At 38.7% G+C, this 23,959-nt stretch overlaps 1 protein-coding gene across 1 annotated transcript; it reads left to right on the top strand.

Moving 5' to 3' along the window:
* Positions 1–1,998: 1,998 nt before the first annotated feature.
* wbp1lb (WW domain binding protein 1-like b) lies at positions 1,999–22,289 on the top strand. The gene is made up of 4 exons (XM_077605627.1): positions 1,999–2,509; positions 16,705–16,807; positions 17,943–18,104; positions 20,449–22,289. The coding sequence occupies exons 1-4, from the start codon at positions 2,312–2,314 to the stop codon at positions 21,219–21,221; spliced, it is 1,236 nt and encodes a 411-aa protein (XP_077461753.1). The 5' UTR covers positions 1,999–2,311; the 3' UTR covers positions 21,222–22,289.
* Positions 22,290–23,959: the final 1,670 nt, after the last annotated feature.

The raw sequence follows: 23,959 nt of genomic DNA, 5'->3' as shown, positions 1-23,959 counted from the left end.
TAATGGATAAATGAAAGGTTTTCAGAAAAGTACCATATTTTCTTGCATATGAGCCACTCCCCACATAAGCCACAGCCTAAAAATGGCCTTAAAATCGTTGAATTTTACAATTTCTCGCATATAAGCCGCCCCTGATTCACAATTTTCACCTCCATATACATGGTTTTAATAGGGAGTGCAAATGTGTTACTTTGAAGGGAAAATCTTAAGAAAAATCATCGCACGTGGTATTTCTGAGATACTGTATGAATCAAAAGCACATTATTAGGGTCAATATCATAAGGAAGTTAGTAATTCATCGAGTAATGGTTGTTTTCTTACTGCAAAACAGAAATTAACCAACAAATAGTAAATGTTAATTTGCCGACATCTACTGATAAAATAGAGTATAGCAACTGTAAGTCTTTTGCGCATATAAGCCATACCCTTTATTCAGTCATCATTTTTTTAGTTGCAAATACGGTTTATATGCGAGAAAAACGGTAAGTATTCTTCACTGCTAGTATAAATTAGCTCCATCTCATAGTTAGGTGGTAAATAAACTAGACCAGCAAAGTTGAAGTTGTACCCTCCAAATAGTGTTAGTGTACTACAGTTAGTTCAAAAGCACAAGTGATTGGAATATTCATTCAACCAGAATGCAGCGTTCTGCTTTCCATATGTGGTGTTTGCCAAGAATGTCAAACAAGAGAGTTTTGTCAGTAGTGGTTGGAAGAACTGGAAAATGGCTTTATTTATCTTTGGCAAACATGAGATGGCATAAAATTGTTAATTTTATAACATGGGTTTTTGTTGATACACTTCCTGTGTTAATTATTAATTTTTGTTTTCTGAGTCGAGTATATATCTCTTAATCCATTCACATTGAGAATCTTTTTTTTGTTTTTTACCATAATAGGGTTATATGTTCAATTATTAAAAAAGGTTTAGTGTCAGTAGATTAACGTTGTAAATATTTAAAAAAATCATGAGCATTAACTCGTTGCTTAAAACTGTTGAGTATACAAAATATGTGCAAAAGTTATTACGTAGTTTTTTTTTTCATTTCCTTAATGTCTACTAGGGATGTCCCGATACTGAATTCATTTCTATTTTTCTCACGATATGTTTTGCTGATACGATCTGATACCGATATTTTTAGACCAGTAAAACTAATGCTAAGTATAATCTAACCAGTAAATGATGAACCACTTTGTTAGTATTAAAGTCAAGGATTGCTTTGTTTACAATATTACACGATGATCTGTTGCTGTTATTTGTTTCCAAAGACTTGTCCATGTTTTCGAAGTGGTTTGATTTCATACCAGCCTAAAGTGGGATAGTACTGAAAACAGTACTAATACTGGATCGGTTGCAATCTTGTAACCAAATCCGATCATGTCTGAAAATAGATAGAGTATCGCACCCGGACATTATTGAGCATCCTTTGCTCCTACAGGGAGCTAAGCCTCCCCTGTCTTCAGAACCTACTGACGCCCATGTTCAACATATAACGCTTTCTGGAGATTTTATTGTCGGGAGTTCAAATAAATGATATTAAGGATGAGCGGCGGCAATTACATGATGTTTAAATATAGAAATATATATACTGTAGGGCGGCCCGGCGGATGAGTGGTTAGCGCGTCGGCCTCACAGTTGGGGACCTGGGTTCAAATCCAGGTTGGGCCATCTGTGTAGAGATTGCATGTTCTCCCAAGGCCTCTGTAGGTTTTCTCCGGGTACTCCGATTTCCTCCCACATTCCAAAGACATGCATGGTATGCTGATTGGATACTAAATTGCCCGTAGGTGTGAGAGTGAATGGTTGTTTGTCTCCTGGTGCCCTGCGATTGGCTGGCCACCAATTCAGGGTGTCCCCCGCCTCTGGCTGGAAGTCAGCTGGGATAGGCTCCAGCCCCCCCCCCCCCCCCCCCCCCCCCGCGACCCTGGTGAGGATAAAGCGGTTCAGAAAATGAGATTAGATTAGATGAGATATATTTTGTTTCTATGGATGGCATGTGTTGACAAGGGCAACCCGAACGATGTACTGATAGGCTAGCTTCCAGAAAATTATCCAATGACGGCTCAGTCCGCTTAACCAGTGCCGTCGTTCACGCAGATGTACGGTACATAGTTCACGTTGCTCACATGGATCTGGTCGAGGTGTTCACGCCACACCCCTGCGGAGCCGACGCAAGCCGAGACCAAATGCAGGACAAACACCCTGTTTAAACTGGAAGGCTCGCGGCCATCAGACAGCCACCAGTTGCTCCCAGCCTTTAGTTCCGTGCCTCCACAATGTCGGGGAAGGCGGCACTCGTAGCGGCCTCGAAATGCAACAGTGCCTGCCCTGCCTGAGAAGTAATCGTGGCGGATCAGATGAAGTTTTTGAACCACAGCGGTTCCATTTTTTTGCCCCACTCGTTGCAACTTTTTGGAGGGGAGGAATGAAATTCGCTTTGGCTGTCAAAATGGGATTGTTTTTGCACAACGTTGCCTCTGCCACCCCTACAGCTTCCACTGCAGATAGGGTAAGCTGTTGTATGCAAGCCTTTCTTGGACGCGGCTCTTAGCTAGCTCAACCTGGCTAACTTAGCACACGTTGAGTGGTTTGTTAAAAAATAATGCGATAATGGTGGTCGTGTAAAATACGTGGTAATAGCCCACATATGTTACACCTTGGCGCCCAAGAGAGCATCGCGTCCCGTCAACAACGTCGTGTGTGAAAGTGTCTGCTAACTTAACCTAGCATAGCTAAAGTTAGAAAACAAGGAGTCGGGGCCTTGCTTTCGTTGTTTTTTGCCAAAATATAGTTGTATAAACTCGGGTTTTGAGCTTCGACGTGTTATTTGTAGTTTAATAGAGCTCCTGTTGTCATGGAGCGTCTGCTCAGGATTTAGTTTCATTGATCTCCCTTTTAAATGTAGCTCTTAATTAAAGACGACTCTATACCACAAATAAAATTACAAACGCCTTAAGTTCTTAATTCTGTTATAATGCTTGAATGTTGTCATACTTCAACAGAACGTAACATTGAAATTTTAAAGTATGTTTCTTGACTAACACAAAGGCAGTTACGTTAGTGTTTACAATGTACAGTATCCATTCAACAGTAAGGAAGTAAAGGGCTTTACAGAGAAAAGCTCAATTGATATATAGAAAATTTAATTTCTGGAGCGTTTCATGTCACTCAAGGTCACCTTCTATTGCAAGGAACAATATTAAATGAAGCATTACCAAACAGCCTACAAAAGGAAAACTGCAAAGTAGTCTCAAAAGTAAAAATATGAAGTAAAAGTTGTCTTTTTAGTGAAGATATATCTGTTGAGAGAGTTCCAGTTACTAATGGTAGTGTTCCAGAGGTGGGAGGCTGAGAGGCTCTTGACCCCGTGGTAGTGGGAGTTGAAGACAGTATGTAGGCCTGGGCGATATGACAAAAAATGTGATCACAATTTAAAAAAAAATCAGTCTAGCAATAATTAACTCGATAACCATCACATCTTTTTTCTTTCAAATTTTAAACTTCTGTGAATTGGTAAATAGATTATTTTCCTCTGGATTCAATTATGAAAGTAACTAAGTTACCTTACTTTGAAAGAAAAGAGAATATAACATATGATTTTATCTATTTTTTAAAAGTATTTTTGTTCTGTTGTGCGATAAAGAGACAACTCCCTCATTACACTATGAAAAGTAATGAATAATAAAACCTGTAGAAATTTTGACAGGTGTCTTTATTTTTATGAATTTGCCTTCAAACCAGAAGTTGCTGTGCAATATGAAATAAATAAAATAATCAACTGAAGACATCACCATTGGCAAGCAGACTATTTTCAGCCTCACAAAAAGAAACATTTTTTTTTTTTACCTCACGTAGCCCTTTATTTATTTTGTTCAGATGGAAGAACTTCCCATTTTAACCCAAGTTAACAAGTTTTAGATTTTTGTATTTTCATAACATATGGATAAAATGGGAAACTCCCTGATATCAAGTGAGAAAAAAATTACAGGCTACCTCAAATGAGGAGAGTGGGTTAAAATGAGTTCAAGACATTTTCAATAAGGCTGGCTTGTGCACTGGCATTTAAAAAACTAAAAAAACAAAGAAAGAAAACGACTGGGAGACTTCACTAGGATCTTCTAATGGGTTGGCTCGGTGTTGTCCGGCATCTCATAATAATCATGGCGGTGCTATACTGTCATGCTTTGCCATTTAGTGGCATTACTCTATCGCAGTATTTAATAAATACCCAAATAAAAAATGTTTTTAATGTTAAAATTCAAGCTGAAACTTGCCCGATACTCCAAGAATTGCTGTATTGTGTGCCGAGTAGTGTCAACCATATTAAACAAACCATATTAAAAATGTTTATATTTTTCTTTCAATTTTCAAACATTTTGAAAAAATCTCCTGGGAACCAATAGGGCAGTGCTAAAGAGACGCATGCAGCTCCAGATCCTAAGGTTACCAACCCCCGCCTTAAACCATGATAGCTTTTTGTAGCCTTCTCTGAGACCACGGTGTTGAACAATCTTTTCTTTCAGGTAATTTGAGAACTGTTTTGAGGCCCCACGTGTGCTTTTTGTTGTTCACTGAAAGAGAAACATCTAATTGGCCACACCAAATACATTTTTCTCATGATTACATGCATGTTTTTATGAGGTTTAAGGGTTTGATAAGCACATATGCCAATGATATTTTACAGTAAAACAGTACTAATAAATTAGAGGAATCCAAATCATCAAAATGACAATGGTACCCAAAGTTTTGCACCTGTTTAGTTTAGTTTTTATGCATTTTACATCTTCTGTTAGTCCGATAAACCTAATTTCAATACCGAAGTCTTACTCTGTCCATTAGGTTTTTAATACAGTATATCAAGCTGCTAATCCGAACACATGACAACAATTAAAATTGTCAGGGTTTGACAAACCTTTCATGCCCCCTGGATCTTGTTTTAATTTGGAAAACAATAACATCAGATTTGCCTGTTTTCCTACATGTTTTGGAACAATTCAGTAAGTAATTCATAGTCCATATTTGGTCAAAGGAATCAATAAAGTTAGTCTTCTCCCTCCAATTTTGCGGGTAATGCAGACCAGACATCGCTGCGATAATCGAAAAACCGCCAAGTAGGATCACCCTATTATATCTATCCAGACTAATTTTTTTGCGTTTATTCAATATCAAGAAGTGTATATATTAAACGTTACACAGTGATATCCATATGTAATTACTGTAATGTATAAATATTTCCATATAATCTATATACAGTGGTACCTTGACATACGAGCACCCCGACATACGAGCAATTCGAGATAGAGTAAAATTTCGCGCAAATAATTATCTCGAGATACGAAACAAATTTCGATATACGAGCGGGCAGCGGACGCGAGATGCTGCTCATAAGAACATAATGGGCACTGTCTCTCTCCCCGCAACTCCCTCGTGAAATGTCTCTGGTCGCAACCACCTCTTTGTAATGTCTCTGCGAGCACTGGGCGGAGCGTTGCATTTTTTTCAGTGTTTTTTCCCCGTTAGTCATTGCGAGGCGATCGCTAATACGAGAGTTATATATGCTACTTCTCGTTGACAAGTGGTCGTGCGTTATCCTATTGTGAGGACATTTGTGTTCATCATTTTGGGAATATTTTGAAGGGAATACAAAAGCAAACATCTAGGTTGCATGTGAAAGTCAGTGTGGAGGCGGGGCAAAAAGAGCCAACCCCCGTGGGAGAAGAAAGGTATCAAAATGTCAAACAAAATTAGAATTAAGTTTAGTGTTAGGTTTGATTAAACTTATTTTTGAGTGTGTCTGCATCGTAATCCAAGTTCATTTAAATTTGTTTATGTTACATTACGAGGACTTTGCCGTGCAAAAAGCCCCCCCTCTCTGTCCGTCTCTCTCTTCTTCTCCCCCTTCGAAATCTGTATAATTTTAGTACTATTAAACACATTTTAGTAATATTAAACCACTAGTTATGTGTTACTTTGTTAATAGATGGCGAATTAGAAGAAATAAAACATTTTTTCCAATCCAATATCCTGTTTTGGGTGTTTTTTCAGAGGGTTGGAACGAATTAATTTGTTTTTAGTTCATTACAATGGGAAACGTTCGTTCGAGTTACGAAAATATCGACATACGAGCTCAGTCCCGGAACGAATTAAGCTCGTATCTCGAGGTACCACTGTATAATAAATGTGTAAATACTTAAAGTACTGTACTCACAATGACAATAGTTCTTCTCTGCTTGATTCTACTCCCCCAAAAAAAGATCATGAGAGACCTATGCAGTACAATGAAGGTGAAGATGATAACTGTGAAGATTTACTGCACAGGTTATTGAAAGCTTTATTCCAAGTCAAGTAATGCGTATTTGTCAGATTTGAGAGGCGTCCAACGGGAAGTAAGAGCTTCTGCGGGAGTTTTTTCGGCAAACAAGAAACATGGTGATGGGGAGTTGTTACTGCTGTTTTTTCTTTTGTACAAATATGGTTTTGTACAATGACATGACACTGTCATGATGATTGCCAAATTCAATGGCTATGACCATGTTATCATCAATATTCTGGACTCTTTGTGCCATATTGAAGATCTTGTGCCGATTTCTTAAAGAAAAACCACTTCTTCATCATTGTCCTTTCTTCCTCACTCCCCCAGAGCTCCCGACCCCATTTCAGGAGTACCCTCGTCACATTTCCGGAGTTTATCCGAAGTGAATGCGATTCATGCAAAATCGATATGCGCTGAAGTCACACAAGACGAATCATTCGTCAGAACTTGTAACTTGGATGATTCACAATTACATTCTTGTTACCGAATTCTTCTGCTTGTTGAAGTGCAGTTGAATCAAGATGGCGGAAGCCAAAGCGATGGTGTGAATTTTGAGGCGTTTAAATTGGAAATTTGGTACTTTTCTGAAATGGTTGCTTAAAAAAATGTAAGTGACAATTTTTTGGGGATTTCCAGAGTTTAGGGAGGTTGTCCGGAGTCCCCGAGTTTGCCTTGCATTTCCGGGTAAACTCCTGAAATTCCGGAGTAGTTGGCAGCTCTGCTCCCCAATTTCATTATTTTGATGAAATTCTCGTCAGTTTGGGAGGTTGAGTGGCTCTAAACCTAACCCGAGCACGACTCCATCCTCATGTCTGAGAATCTGAGCTAGCCTAACCAGCTTCACGGCCTATGGCTGAGTGATGAGCCTCCTCAGGCGGAAATGCCTCATAATCATGAATGATTTTTTTTAGGCCCCAATTTTTTCCATCTTGAAATTATGGTCTTTTCCTTCATAAAATTAATGGCATTCTTCTACTTCGATCAGCCATTCTTCTTTGGCCCTTCTTCAAAGAGGCTACAACGCTTATGAGTTTCAGCGCAAATTTGAATTTTTTTTATGATTTTGAATTATTTTTTATTTATTTTGGATACTAAAAAATACTGCGATAGCCCGAAGGCGTGACCTTTGTAGCCGCAAAGTGGCAAGGGATCACAGTAATACTAGTATGGAAATTAGGGTTATTTGGAGCCGAATCTTAGGCACGGAGCTGCCAACCTCCGCCGACTCCATTTCAGGACTATCCTTGTCCCATTTCCGGAGTTTTTCCGGAGTGAATGCGATTCACGCAAAATCGATTTAAAATGTAAAAAAAAAACTTAGGACAATTTAAATCAAACTGTTATTATCATGTTTTTACATTAATTGAAATATTGTGTTTTTGTAAACTATTGAAAAAGTACAGCATAATGCAAATCAGTTTATCATTCTGTTTAGGCCCTTCTACGTGTGTTTTACAGTCAGTAATTCCACCATGTGTCACACTGAAGTCGGATATGCCTGTTGTGCAATGTGCAAATGTCAGTCCTTTTCGAGACCACTTCAACATGGGATATTTTGTTGAATTCGAACCAATAAACTTCTGTGAGTGTCGGGTTTCTCATTAGAATTTTCACCCAAATTGCCATCCATTTTGAGCTTAACCCAAGCAGGCATATTGGTGGTTTAGTCAGCCTTAATAATACTTCCCTGTTGAAAAAACCGAAAACAAAAATGTTAAAGTGATACAGGCTACCTATGCAATCGATTCCGAATCGATTGCCACGGTGAACTCGCACAAGACTAATCATTTGTCAGAACTTGCAACTCGGATGATTCACAATGTTCAAATGCGGAAGTAAGATCCAGAAGCCGTAGCGATGGTGTGCACTCCGAGGCATTTAAATTGGAAATTTTTGGTACAATTTTGGGGATTTCCGGAGTTTTGGGGGGTTGCCAGGACTCCCTGAGTTTGCGTTACTTGTCCGGGTAAACTCCGGAAATTCCTGAGAAGTTGTCAGCTCTAATTTCTGTGTCAAAATAATTGGAAAAACAGTTTTAGACGGCCCATATCCTGGCTGTTGTGTGTTTGCTGTGTGCACATATTTTAATGTCTGTTGTCTAAAAGGAGGCGTCACGTGTCTGAAGCGTATGTTAATGACTTAACAGTGCACTTATCATCTTTACTTCATCAGTACATCGTCACCACCATAATCAGTCATAACAGGAATGATAAAATAGACATGATGATTAATTCTGTTGTTGCCCACATTTGGACCATGATCACTGTTGATCCAACTATTTGGAATACCACAATTTAAAATTGAAAGTTTGATATTACACAGTTTTAGAATCCCCAACAGACAAGAGTATTGTTAACAAGTCTGCCAAATTTGAATTACTAGAAAAACAGCCGAGTATATACAATAAAACTTCAGAATCATGAAAGATCCAGCCTGTCTCCTGAGAAGACCCACAGCTTTTAATCAAGTCAATGCCTTCCCCAGACCAAGAGAGGCAGTCTTTGTGGTGGCCGGGTAGTAGCTGCCTCTTAGAAAATTCAGTGGCCTGTTGGTGATGTTTTACCTTGTAGGAATGGGCCCAATGTTGGGTACTGCTCCACAATGTATTGCTTGCTGGCGAAACTTTGGGTAGCAGCCAAAGGCTCTAGTTGCTGCCTTATGCCCAAAACACACAGGAGGCGATGTGCGATGCCGAAGTGCGATGGCAAAATGCGAAAGTTATCGCCATTGAGCTGAAATGGAACACACAAGGCGCGACAAATACACACATCGTGCTGCGCTTGTGTCATAGCTTGTCTCTGTTTGGCTTTGAATTTGAAGGGAACCAATGTCTTTTTTTAATCAACACTAGAATGAGGAAAACGGCCTTATGTGATATAGTGGAGATACTGTTTTAAACATTGCTTTATAATAATAATGATGATGATGATAATGATAATAATATTGATATTAATAACATTAACAATATTAATAACATTTATAATAATAATAATTATAATATTAATAAAAAAGTAACAAACCCCATCTTTAAAACTAGGATGGTCAATGAAAAATACCAAGAACTTTTCATACCATTCTTTATAAAAACAAACAACAACATATGACAAAGTGTGGAACGTGGACATGAAATTCTAGCTGGGCAGTGTCCTCGCAGGTCAGTTGTTGATCAACATACCCACTGCTGATTGGTTGTAGTGATAAGTGACAGAAATGGGAACTTTCCTATTTTCTTTGTTCGCTTCGCAGGCTCACATGTGTATGTGCACACGCATATGTACTATTTGTTGTGTGTTGTTTCGCCGCGAGAGGGAGGCAATTTTTCCCTTGTTGCATTAGTCTTCGTCAAGGCGGCATGCGGCCGCAGAAAGGGCACCATCTGCACTGCTTTGCAAACACTAAGTACTGCAGATTCCCCATTTCCCAGTGAACTACGTGCAGCATTTTCTTTGCATTAAAATATGTCGTATTCACCAAAATGTCAACAAGCAACAAAGGAACTCAGGCTTATTCAAATTTAGCAAAATACACAACAGGATCCTGTTAAAGAAAGATTCATTAAAAACATTGAATGTTTGTTTCAGTCTTGGTTCTGGTTGGCATCATTTTCGGTTTTCAGTTTCATCCAAGAATTTTCATTTGAGTGCAACCCTAGTACTCATTTAATACTGAGTGAGGACTTCATAAAAAAGGGTAAAATGTGTGGGCCCCAGCGTTACAACATTTGAGTTTCCTAGAACTTGAGATGATGTTGGCCAAGATGTTTTGCTTCAACTCTTTTGAGTTACAGTTGCGGTCAAAAGTTTACATACACTTGTGAAGAACATAATGTCATGGCTCTCTTGAGTTTCCAGTTATTTTTACAACTCTGATTTTTCTCTGATAGAGTGATTGGAACAGTTACTTCTTTGTCACAAAAACATTCATGAAGTTTGGTTCTTTTATGACTTTATTATGGGTTAACAGAAAAAGGGATCAAATCTGCTGGGTCAAAAATATACATACAGCAACACGAATTTGAAATTTTGGTGACTTAGAATTTTGTGTCAGTGAAATGAGCTTCATAGCATGGCCTCTTAACTTCTTGTGTGATTCTGAGTGACTACAGCTGGTGACCTCTCTGAGGCCATTTTAATAGGGCTCATTGGATGCAAATGCCCACAAACGCTACAATGGGAAAGTCGAAGGAGCTCAGTATGGATCTGAAAAAGCGAATCCTTGACTTGAACAAGTCAGGAAAGTCACTTGAAGCCATTTCAAAGCAGCTGCAGGTCCCAAGAGCAACAGTGCAAATAATTGTTTGTAAGTATAAAGTGCATGGCACTGTTTTGTCACTCCCACGATCAAGAAGAAAATGCAAGCCATCACCTGCTGCTGAGAGAAAATTGGTCAGGAGGGTGAAGATTCAACCGAGAATCACCAAAAAGCAGATCTGCCAAGAATTAGAAGCTGCTGGAACACAGGTGTCCACAGTCAAGCGTGTTTTGCATCTCCATGGACTGAGAGGCTGCCGTGCAAGAAGGAAGGCCTTGCTCCAAAAGCGGCACCTTAAGGCTCGACTGAAGTTTGCTGCTGATCACATGGACAAAGATAAGACCTTCTGGAGGAAAGTTCTGTGGTCAGACGAAACAAAAATCGAGCTGTTTGGCCACAATGCCCAGTAATATGTTTGGAGGAGAAAAGGTGAGGCCTGAAACCCCAAGTGCACCATGCCTACCGTCAAGCACGTTGGTGGTAGTATTATGCTGTGGGGCTGTTTTACTGCCAATGGAACTGGTGCTTTACAGAGAGTAAATGGGATAATGAAGAAGGAGGATTACCTTCAAATTCTTCAAGATAACCTGAAGTCATCAGCCCGAAGATTGGGTCTTGGCCGCAGTTGGGTGTTCCAACAGGACAATGACCCCAAACACGCATCAAAAGTGGTAATGGAATGCCTAAATCAGGATAGAATTAAGGTTTTCGAATGGCCTTCCCATAGTCCTGACTTAAACCCCATTGAGAACTTGTGGTTAATGCTGAAGAAACAAGTCCATGTCAGAAAGCCATCAAATTTAACTGAACTGCACCAATTCTGTCAAGAGGAGTGGTCAAAGATTCAACCAGAAGCTTGTGGATGGCTACCAAAAGCGTCTAATTGAAGTGAAAATGGCCAAGGGACATGTTACCAAATATTAGCGCTGCTGTATGTATATTTTTGACCCAGCAGATTTGATCACTTTTTTTCTGTTTATCCATAAAGTCATAAAAGAACCAAACTTCATGAAGGTTTTTTGTGACAAAGAAGTATCCGTTCCAATCACGCTATCAGAGAAAATCAGTTGTAGAAATAACTGGAAACTCAAGAGGCCCATGACATTATGTTCTTCACAAGTATATGTAAAGTCATTGGAAAAAAAATGCCAAAGTAATCGGGGTTATTAAACAGCATTAAACATACGCCCTGTTTGTCCATAGTTTTCTATGTAATGTTTATTCCGCATTTTTACTTTTTACTACAAACACAATCTTGCATTTGAGAGCAGCAAAAATTGTTTCAAGCAGTGTTTCCAAACCTTTTCTTGAGCTCTGCATACCACCAACTGAAAATATTCTACTTGTAAAGTATGTCGCCTATATCAGCGGTCCCCAACCGCCGGGCCGGGGACCGGTATCGATCCACGAGCCACCCGGGGCCGGTCCGTCAGAGAAATAAATATTAACGTTTTCAATCTCGCCCTCCTACTTGAAATGAAAAAACTTGTTATAACAATAAGAAATAATTGCAATTATGCTTGGGACTATTTTTTTTTGCCGTCGTGGATGTCGTCCGTTCCTGCGGCCCACCTGACCATTGCTCACAGTACAACAGTGTGCCATGGCACAGTGGTTGGGAAACACTGGTTAAGAGTATACCAGACTTAAGGAAAGAGCGTGTTGTATTCTCTTAATTAGAATTATTTTCTTTAACCTTATGTCGTCAGACAGGGCATGTTGTTGAATAAAAAGTCTTTTTTCCCAACCCTATCACTACAACAGAAGAAAAGCTAGAGACCCAAACAAACAGAATGGTTATGTATCAGGTAGCAAAAAGGCCCAGGTGGCCTGGTTACAAGCACATGTTAGGGAATAACAGCAGATCAGTGAAAACAGATGGAGTTATCTGAGACATCATGTTGGGAAATCATGTCTTATTGTTATCCTGTCAATTCAATATATTTTTTGCTGTCATTTTTTGAACGTTTCAAATACTTTAAAAAGAGATGAAAATAATTGGTGAGAGATAATGACTATCATGTTTGTGATTTTCTGGGTGTGGACTTTTTATGTCAGCAGTTGAGTTAGTGCCGATCAAGTGGATTTGTGTGACTGACCTCAAAGCTCTTGCTTGGAAATTTCCGTAGAGCGAGCCTTGCTGGGCCAAGACGTATGTGAGTGTGTGTCTGTCATAGTGGGGGTGGGTATGTGTGTCAGACAAGAACGGGAAAGAGGCAACCTGGTTTGTTTGAGAGCTGGTTTCGTGTGGTAGTGTGACCTATGCGGTGGAGGTACTGGTCTGAGATTTTGGATTTTGGATTATCATGCCTTCAATCTCAAGACCTATGATGGTAATCCAGACCAAGAAAAGACTTTTGTACTGATGTTTGACAAGCTAATCATTAAGCTAATTAAAAAGAAAATGGTGTACTGAACGATGTCATACATCCTTCACTAGACATTTTAGATGGTTTTCTCCCGCAGTTTACTATTCTGTTTATCGATTAGATAAGACCTCTGTTCAGGTAGGATTTAACTTGTTTGATTCCTTTTCTTTGTTTCTGTTGTATTCAATTCTCAGTACTTTTTTTCTTGTTGAGCCAATCTTTAAAATAAGTTTGTTGATAGACATTTCGGATGGTTATTACTTAAAGTTACCTACCTAATTATTACCTAGTTATTTGGAATTCTTGTAATTTACATGGGAAGCAGTAAAAATCTTCTAGCTCCAGGACATATTTACTTACCATGCGCTTAAATGTAATTGGCTACCACTTATCATGTAGTTATATTTTTCATACTTTAGGTACATGCTTGGCATACAATAAATGTGTACATTTGAAATTACTTTTATTTGAATGTATTTTGTTGATATAAATGACAATGAAACTGAGATTATATTCATTATCAATACCTTTTGGAGTTATTTGTATTAAAAAAATCACTTGTTACTACCCCTATTAAATTGCCAAATCTTGTGTGATTGCAAAAACTTTACTTATTGGTATTTTGAAAATACATGTTTTCCGCTGTAAACTCTGGTGTTGAAAATGTGCTGTTTGATTATACATATTACTAAATAAATGACAGTCATAGTGATCTATTCTACCCCTATATTTGTTTGAGATATATATTGAGGATTCTTACAACTTCTGTTGATGTATGTTATTGAACTTAGAATTCCACTTTATTTGTATAGCGGGAACAGAGCGTTAAGGGGCTAAATTTTTATTGTTGCTGGTGACTCTCTCTGTGTTTATTACGAATCAAGGCACCACAAATTTATGCATTGGAGTTGCAACAACATCAAAGCCCTTGACTTATACCAGTGGTTCTTAACCTGCGTTCGATCGAACCCTAGGCGTTCGGTGAGTCGGTCTCAGGGGTTCGGTGGAGCCACTGCCGCGGCGGTCAAGACACATCGACTCATCATGTCTGTTCACGATAACATGCCCCACATGACCATCACTGGCTTCAGATGATCATGTGACATTGCTTGGCCAATCAGTGCTGCAAGGAATTTATATATCTTGAGTTTGAAAAAAAATCATACAGTGGTACCTCTACATACGAGCTTAATTCGTTCCGGGACTGAGCTCGTATGTCGATCTTCTTGTAACTCAAACGAACGTTTCCCATTGAAATGAACTAAAAACAAATTGTTTCGTTCCAACCCTCTGAAAAAACACCAAAAACAGGATATTGGATTGGAAAAAATGTTTTATTTCTTCTAATTCGCCATCTACTAACAAAGTAACACATAACTAGTGGTTTAATAGTAATAAAATTGTTTAATAGAACTAAAATTAGACTGATTTCGCGGAGGGTAGAAATAGGCAGGCGTGGGGGCTTTGCACGGCAACGCACTTGTAACAGAACAAACAAATTTAAATTAACTTGGATTAATATATACAGACACACTCAAACATACGTTTAATGTAACTTTACACAAAACTGAATTCTAATTTTTTTTAATTTTTTTTTACCTTTGTTCTCCGGGTTGACTCCACCCGGACGTTCAGCGGGAGTTTTTAAAAGGAACGCATCAAGAGTTGTTTGTTTTTGCCTTCCCTTCAAAATATTTCAAAAATGACGCGCACAAATGTCCTCCCAATACGATAACGTGCTACCACTTGCCAGCTTGTCAGGGTGCCTCTTTTCTACAAAATCAGAAAACTCTTGCCACTTCACTAGCATGTTTTTGATATTCTTTGTAGCCAGGCGGCCCCCCTCTTCACCTACTCCTCGCTACTGAGTTCAATTCAATTCAATTTATTGGTAAAAGAAAAGCACAAAGGCTAAGGGCCATGTAACGAAGATACAAGAAGTGTGTAAACAAAACAAAACGCGGTGTTGTCACTGGTTCACGGCCAACACGTCATCCAGAGCCCTCTTGAACTGAGCGACCGTCGGCTTCTCGACCACACTCAGCGGAAGCCGGTTCCAAGGTCCGGCGATGCGCACCGAAAAAGCAGCCTTCCGCCGATTTAACCGGAACTTGCGAGGATACACCTTCGCAGCACCTCCAAATGCAAGCTCCGCCCAGTGCTCGTAGATATCTGTTATACACAAAAGAGATGCGGCAAAAAAAACCAGTGCGCTACAATGATAAACAGCCTCTCATGTCTTGGCCACCTGGCTTTCTCGCATCTCGAAATTTTTCTCGTATCTAGAGATAATTATTTGCTCGAAATTGGCCTCGTATCTCGAGCTGCTCGTATGTAGAGGTGCACGTATGTAGAGGTATAACTGTATTTATTTTACACAGGTCTAAAAATTTAACATGCTTTGTTTTTGTTGTTATTCGTGGAGAGATAAGAATATAATTTGGTTGGTATATTTTAGGGATGTATACATATGAACAATCCTCAGAACCCAATTTTTGATTTTATTTTAATTTGTATCAAGGGTGATTTATCGTATTTTCTCGCATATGCGCCATATTTGTCGCTCAAAAATGATTATTGAATCAAGGGTATGGCTTATATGCGCACAAATTAGACTGACATGCACAAAACTGCAAGGTGTCAAAGACAAAACACCATAATGCAAGACAATGCGTCTGATATGGTCATTTCAAAATAGAGAAAAGATAAACCGATAAAATGCGTAACAAAATTAATTTTGACGTATATGAATAAAATTCAAGAAAAAAACGTATCTTGAATAAAACGTTAAAAAAAGTCAATCACTTGTACCTGCCATTGCTCGGGGCCCCACCATCTTACCATGGGATGACAAACTAGACCGCTATGGACACGTCCTGGTTGTACTGCTCACGTGACTTCCTTTTTGAATTTTTCTACGTCCAGGCAACACCCATTAGGAATGTGCAATCAAGCAGACGATCCTTTCGATTCATACAATTTCTCAGAAATACCACGTGCAATGATTTTTCTTAAGATTTTCGCTTCAAAGTAACACATTTGTACTTCCTATTAAAACCATGAATATGGAGGTGAAACTTCTGAATTATCTTACACTAGAGAAATTATAAAATTAAATGTAGAGCTGGGTGATATGACAAAAATTATTACAATAGCAAAAATTGCAATTTGAAATATATAAAATAATCAACTGAAGACATCCTCACCAATGGCAAGCAGACTATTTTCAGCCTCACAAAAAGAGTAAATTTACCTTAGATATGGCCATTTATGAAAAAATGAAATAAAATACTTAACCCATTTTACCCCAAGATAACAAGTTTTAGATTTTTGCAATGTTTTCAGAACATTGACATAAAATGGGAAAACCCGGGCGAGGCAAAACGTAGTCCATTGGTCTTTCTCGTCATAAGAGGTCTTGACAATACGAGAAAATACGGTAATACATTTATTGATTGCAGACTCATTGTTTTCTAAGGTTCCAAGTTAGGCATTAGTGGGCATTCTTCCACTGACCTTTTAATTTCTTTGATTTGATGAGACGTTGAGGGGAGCCCGGAGGACTTCTTAGTGAAATGTTCATTGGCACACTGCAATAGTCTCTGATGAATATAAGTTTGGTAAATGTCCAATCCAAAGTTAATCATCTAAAAGTAGTTTCTAATTTAAGAAAAGACTGTAACCGCCCATGTTATTACTGGTCAATTGTGTGTTTGAAAACTTCCAAGGTGATTTGTGGTTAAATCCATTCCTCTTCTAATTATCTTTCAGAACCTGCTCCTCTGTGAAGGTGTAAACAACCAGAGCTACATGTGTGAGTCAGGTCACTGCTGTGGAGAATCTCAGTGTTGCAGTTACTATTATGAGCTCTGGTGTAAGTCCCCTGCTACTTGTAGCTCCCACTGTTAAAACACAGATGTACAGTTTTTGATTGTGTCATTTTGCTATTCTTGCAATGCAGATACATTTCAAGATAAGTAATCTACCAAGTCAACTCTTTGTGTGTCATATTCTTGTGATGCAATGAACTTAATGGTGCACTTAGAATGATGATTAGTATGTTGCTTAAGAGAATAACTTTATTTTTTCAGCAAATGTTCAAAATTCAGTTTTCATTGCTTCCTAAAGCTGACTGTGTGGATGGCAGAATTTGTGTTAGATATAAAGGTAAACCATCTCTAGATTTGTATTTCTATAATGGTTAACCATCTCTAGATTTGTATTTCTATAATGGTTAACCATCTCTAGATTTGTATTTCTATAATGGTTAACCATCTCTAGATTTGTATTTCTATAATGGTTAACCATCTCTAGATTTGTATTTCTATAATGGTAAACCATCTCTAGATTTGTATTTCTATAATGGTAAACCATCTCTAGATTTGTATTTCTATAATGGTAAACCATCTCTAGATTTGTATTTCTATAATGGTAAACCATCTCTAGATTTGTATTTCTATAATGGTAAACCATCTCTAGATTTGTATTTCTATAATCAATGCATAAGAATTCAATCTTTCAGAGTCAGGCAACAACCAGCCATTTTTGAAAGTGTAAAATCTCTCGCTTACATAAATACGGCACATTCTGGGAAATTGTTGTAATTTGGAAATATGATTCTGAAAATAAATGGATATTATTTATTTATTTTATTACACAAACTCTTCTCAAATCATGCATTCCCAGATTCAACAGTTTGACGCAACTGAAGTCACCTTTTTATAGAAATGTTTTGATAAAATTCGAATTTTATAGCTTCAGGAATAAGTTTTTGATAATTGTCTCAATTGGAAAACCAGTGGTAGGAAGCGTAGTCAAACATATTTGCTAAATCTTGCTACTTGCTATTAAAAGCTGCAACAAGGTTTGTCAGTACTTGCCAAACTACCCTAGAAAATGTAGTAAACGCACACAAAATGGAAAAAGTCAGGTGATAAGGCAGCATGGGTCCTTCATTGCTGTCAAACCTGTTTTATACATGATATATATGTGGATTGTGCTCTATATAGGGTTTTGGTTGGTCTGGGCTATCATCTTCATTTTGAGCTGCTGCTGTGTGTGTCATCATCGGCGTACGAAACACAGACTGCAGCAACAGCAGCGACAGCACGAGATCAACCTCATTGCATATCGTGAAGCACACAACTATCCCTCAGTGCCCTTCTACTTCAGTAAGACTTTTTAGTAATTCTATTGCCTATAGTAATGTTAATTTGTAGGCTAATCTTGTTGTGGCAATATGTAATTCTGATATTTTGATTTTGGTGTGCTTTAACAGCCATTTGGAGTGTTCATTCTGAAACAAACTTAAGCCTTGGTTTGTTTGGAGTTTAGTGAACACAGCAACTGTTTTCGGATGCAGAACATAACAACTGAGCGTCTAGATGAGGTGGTCTCAGCTCACTTCTCTTTAAGCTCTGCACTGGTTCTTTTACAGACATCCCGGCTTCTGTTAAAATTGTGACATTAGCCTTGTTGCTACTAAGCGTGCACGAGCATACACTATGTACATTGTGGCACAGTGAGAGCAACATGTACGTATTGAAGGTTGGCTTGATTCAGATGGAGCGCTACTGAAGGCCTTAGTGTCAAATGCATGCCCCGCCATTGGAAACAACATCATACTGCAAAGTAGTGCTGTTATAAAGTTGTACCTCGAAATACAAGCTAAATTTGTTCCGGGACTGAGCTTGTATGTCGATTTTCTCGTAACTCAAACGAACGTTTCCCAATGAAATGAATTAAACACAAATTAATTCGTTCCAACCCTCTGAAAAAACACCAAAAACAGGATATTGGATTGGAAAAAATGTTTTATTTGTTCTAATTCGCCATCAATTAACAAGGTAACACATAACTAGTGGTTTAATATTACTAAAATGTGTTAAATAGTACTAAAATTATATGGATTTCGAAGGGGGGAGACGGACAGAGACGGGTGGAAGGGGGGTGGGGCTTTTGGCACGGCAAAGCGCTCGAAACATAACAAACAAATTTAAATGAACTTGGATTACGATGTAGACACACTCAAAAATAAGTTTAATCGAACCTAACACTAAACTTAATTCTAATTTTGTTTGACATTTTGATACCTTTCTTCTCCCGGGTTGGCTCTTTTTGCCCCGCCTCCACACTGACTTTCAGTCAATATCGAGGGTTGTTTGAGTTTGTATTCCCTTCAAAATATTCCCAAAATGATGCACACAAATGTCCTCACGGCCACTTGCCAACGAGAAGTAGTGTATACGCCATTCGCACTGACTAACGGGGGGAAAAACACTGAAAAAATTCAACGCTCCGCCCAGTGCTCGCAGAGACATTACAAAGAGGGAGTTGCGACCAGAGACATTACACGAGGGAGTTGCGGGGAGAGAGACAGTGCCTATGATGTCCTTATGAGCAGCATCTCGCATCCGCTGTTTGCTCATATATCAAAATTTGTCTCGTATCTTAAGATAAATATTTGCCAGAAATTTTACTCGTATCTCGAATTGCTCGTATGTCGGGCAACGTGTATGTCGAAGATCCACTGTATAGTCTAAATTCCAAAGTTTGTTTCCTAATTTAAAGAGGAGCAAAGAACATTGTGAACACTTTTTTGACAGGAAATAATGTTTTCACAGGTGACGAGAAGAGCCATCGAGTAATCAACAGTTGTTTATTTTTGTTGTTGAACATTTCGTGATTTTGCCCATCCTTATCTGTCTAATATATTTGTAGTGAATACATGGAATAATCAGTATGGGGTGCCAAATTATAGACTCAGTATGACAGAAGAGGCATGAGTATACATTCACCTATTGTAGTCTGAGATGATAGCATGTCATTAAATCAAATTTTATTCAAAATTTTTTTTAATACTAAACTAAATTCATAACATAACTACAAAGGAATGAAACAACTCTAAAAGTAACTAAACAAATAATTAGCACAGAACATGAACGTTGTTTGCCATATTCTCTCGCATATAAGCCGTATTTGCAACTAAAGAAATGACTAAATCAAGGGTACGCCCCATATGCGCACAAGACTTGCTATACTCTTTCACCAGTAGATGTCGGCAAATTAACATTTACTATTTCTTGGTTATTTTCTGTTTTGCAGTAAAAAAAAACAACTTGCTGGATAAATTAATTCCTTGTGATATTGACCCTAATAATGTGGTTTTGATTCATACAGTATCTCAGAAATACCACGTAAGATTTTCCCTTCAAAGTAACGCATTTGTACTCCTATTAAAACCATGAATATGGAGGTGAAAATTGTGAATCAGGGGGCGGCTTATACGGGGGAAATTGTAAAATTCGACGATTTTAAGGCAATTACTAAGGGCACGGCTCATATGCGGGAGCGGCTTATATACGAGTAAATATGGTACATTTGTAGCAGAGCACTGCATACTGAGAGGCATGAGGTATTACTTGCAATGATACAGTATGTTGGGAAAGCTATTATTTCTAAATATTAGCTATTATTTTTTTGTAGTGAGTCTTTTATCCTCATCCACTCATCCAGGGTTTCTACCAAGCTACCTCCTGCCAGATTATGAAGAAGTTGTCAACCGGCCGTCAACACCCCCTCCACCCTACAGTGTCTTACACTCAGGACCTTCCTCAGCAGTCTCACAGCCTCACACTGAGCAGCAGGATGGTCACTGTCCAGCCATTCAACCATCACCAGCACCCCCCGATGCGGATCGCCTGTGCAACGGGTCCAGTCCAGCGGAGCCGCAACCACCTGCTTTAGATTTAATACCAAAGGTTGACAACAAGCCTGCACAGACCAACACAGAGTCTGGCGTGATGCTTTTGTCTGAAGGGATTAGTAGCGAAAGACTCAATCTTGAGGAAAAAAGTGACTGCAAGGATCCTCTTTTAAAGGACCTTTCAGATGACAGAGATCGACTCCCTAACGGTAGGAGGCGGCGATTTACAGGCGACTCTGGGATTGAAGTGTGTGTGTGTGGCACACGTGGCAGCAGCGGTTGTAGTGGAGCGGGTGGTCCGGAAGGTAAGGAGTTGCGTGAGCTTGAGATTCTGCTCGGCCGTGAGGGAAATGATCAGGAGGAGGCTGGAGACTTCTGTGACAGTTGTGTACACCGTTCTTCCTACAACGGGGAAGAGGAGCAGGCGCACGGTGCGTCGGAGAGGCGAGTGGCAGCGGGATCGTCGCAGACAGCGCACCCCCCAGGCAGTGCCTCACTGCACTCTCCGGTGTGCCTTCTCCTTCACACCATCAGTGAGCAAGAGGGTCCACACTACAACGCCATCGCTGAGCCACTGAGTTGAAACACACGTTTGATGTGGAAGATTTTTTTTTCTGTGAAAGGGTTTTAAGTTTCAAGACTTTCAATGTGGAGTGCAGGGGCAATTTATTTGCGGGATTCAGAAGTAAATTTGGAAGAAAAGACTGGCGAAACAGAGCTGTTCTATACACTGGAACACGAAGTGGCGGACTGCGACAGAAGGCAACTCTTCCGTATGACAAGCTCACACAGTAGTTGTATCTTCATGATATATGTCACTACCCAATTGCGACGGCAAATGAGCGATGGGTATATATATATATGCACTTGATAGATTCAGTGATGGACATGTATTACTCTAAATGGGTAGGGCATTGGAAACAGACCTCATCATTGGTTAGCCCTTGGCAATCGGGTTTTGACATTACACCTAGCAAAGACTGGACCGTTGTAACAACTGGATTGGTTAATGCCACTCACCAGGTGCGTCCAAACCTGTTGTCTGTTCGGGAGGCAGTAAATTAGTTGTTTATAACACAAGCATTAAGCTATACTGTGGAAAAGGGTGACAAAGGTATGCTTTAAAAATGGCTTGTTTTGGAGGTTTTTTTCTGTTTGATTTGAACCACTAGCTATAAGTGCATTAAAAAGTTTGAGTCTCTACTTTGCACAAAGAGTAATAGTATTTATCTTTTATAAATGAACCATTTAAAGACTATCATTTTGTTTTAAGAGTTTTGTCTTAAATTGCAACACTTAGTTTATTTGTGAGGGGTGTAACTGCAACATATTCGCTTGTTGGTTAAAATCTATATTGCCTTTTTTTATAAGCTCCGTGAATGTTAGCAATATGTGATTACGCAGACAACTGATATGGCATAACAATCTTATTTGATTCACTTTGGCAGGTTATCACCTTCACCAGCAGAACAGTATATTGATCTGGGTTGTTATGTTAAAATGTACCATCCTCCCCTCTCCATCTACAGCAGTATTCAGAGTTCCAGGTTAAGTTTTTTTTTTTGCAATAGGCAAAGTATCCTCGAATCAGAAATTTTGATGGTGCCCATTCAAATCAACATGAGGAATAAATATCAATATTGCCACTGTTTTCTGTAATACATTCATTCATTTTCCATACTGCTTGTCCTCACAAGCGTAGCAAGGGGTGCTGGAGCCTATTACAGCCAACTGTGCAGTAGGTGGAGGACACCCTGAATTGGTGGCCAAACAATTGCATAAATACTTTTAACATCTCATTTTTACATTATCACTAAAAATTAGACTCAAGTATGAAGGAAGCGTCACCCCATATTTCTTTCAATCCAATATCTTAATAATTATAAGTGTGCAGCCTTGAGTATTTTTAAGTTACTGATGAATAAATATCAATTGATGCACGTAAAAATTTGCACAAATCAATGCTGTACTTGTGTTCATATTAGATGATTGTGTGATTTAGTAACCTTAATGTGAATTCTGTCCAGTCTTTAAAACTTCCCTTCCTATTTTTTGGAGGGTTGAACTTGCTTGGCCTCTTATAAACCCATTTATTCCCCTCACAATTATGATAATTAATCTTAAATAGGCCATTTTGCCGATCCGGCTACTATATATTAGGTCTATGGCACAAATAATGCCTGAAATGGAGGCACTATCTATATGGTGAAGCCCTCACATAATTAAAATTGCGTATGAATAATAATACCTATCGAGTTGCCTTATGACTGAATGTGAGTTCATTTTGTATAGAACAGACGAAACATTCCTTGTGTAGGAATGTGAACAGTTCAATTTACAATTAATGACAATTCTGCACTACAAATCTAAAATGTAAATATAAATGTTCCTGAAGTTTTAACACCTTGATGAAAATTTGACTTTGAAAAAAGAGACAGATTACACTTTGACAAGGATCTTTTTACTAATACATTCAATGTCAAGTATAGAATGCTGACTTTTTATAGATCAGCTCGCAATTTTTACAAAGCACAATGTTTTAATTAGTCAACGAGAAAATTTATTAAGTAAAATATTAAGTGTGCCTCTACTTCAACTAAACTTTTAAGCACAATTTCTATTCACTTTTCTGGTGTCCACCAGCTAATGTTTGTACGTTATCCATTGTGAAACGTACATGTAGTGCAAATGAGGTGAATCATTTTGGGGTATTTAATTGAAAAAAAAGTACTATAACAAATTAACCACTCTATTTTCACATGTACAATGACATGATAGATTAAGACAGAAGACGTTAAAATGAATTAACTTTATTTGTTCTGCTCTCATGACCTTAGGTATAACACTAAGTGTCATGCAGATGTTTGTGAAGGGTACATGATGATTGAACATGCTTGTACAACCCAATCAGGTAAAAATCATGCCAAAGATTCGCTCAACATTATGTGGATGCGCACATTTTATTAGAATTTTACGATGTCAACAACAAGATGGATCTACTTTTAATAAAACATTTCAGTTTTAAACGTAATTGTCATGTGTTTTAATTTCACGTCTTAGTTTTTTTGTGATGTTGTTGATTGGAAAATTTGTGTTTGGAAAAAATTCCTCTCTTCTCATCTTCTGTCTGAACTGCTTTATCCTCTCTGGGGGGTGCTCGAGCCTATCCCAGCTGACCTCGGGCCAGAGGCAGGGGACACCCTGAATTGGTGGGCAGCCAATCGCAGGGCACAAGGAGACAAAAAACATTCACGCTCACACTCATACCTAGCGGCAATTTATAGTGTCCAATCAGCCTACCATGCATATTTTTGGAATGTG

Source organism: Stigmatopora argus, chromosome 7, assembly GCF_051989625.1.
Source record: "Stigmatopora argus isolate UIUO_Sarg chromosome 7, RoL_Sarg_1.0, whole genome shotgun sequence".
NCBI classification, from domain to species: Eukaryota; Metazoa; Chordata; class Actinopteri; order Syngnathiformes; family Syngnathidae; genus Stigmatopora; species Stigmatopora argus.
Note: the sequence above shows the minus strand (reverse complement) of the source record. Positions and strands in the feature narration are given on the sequence as shown.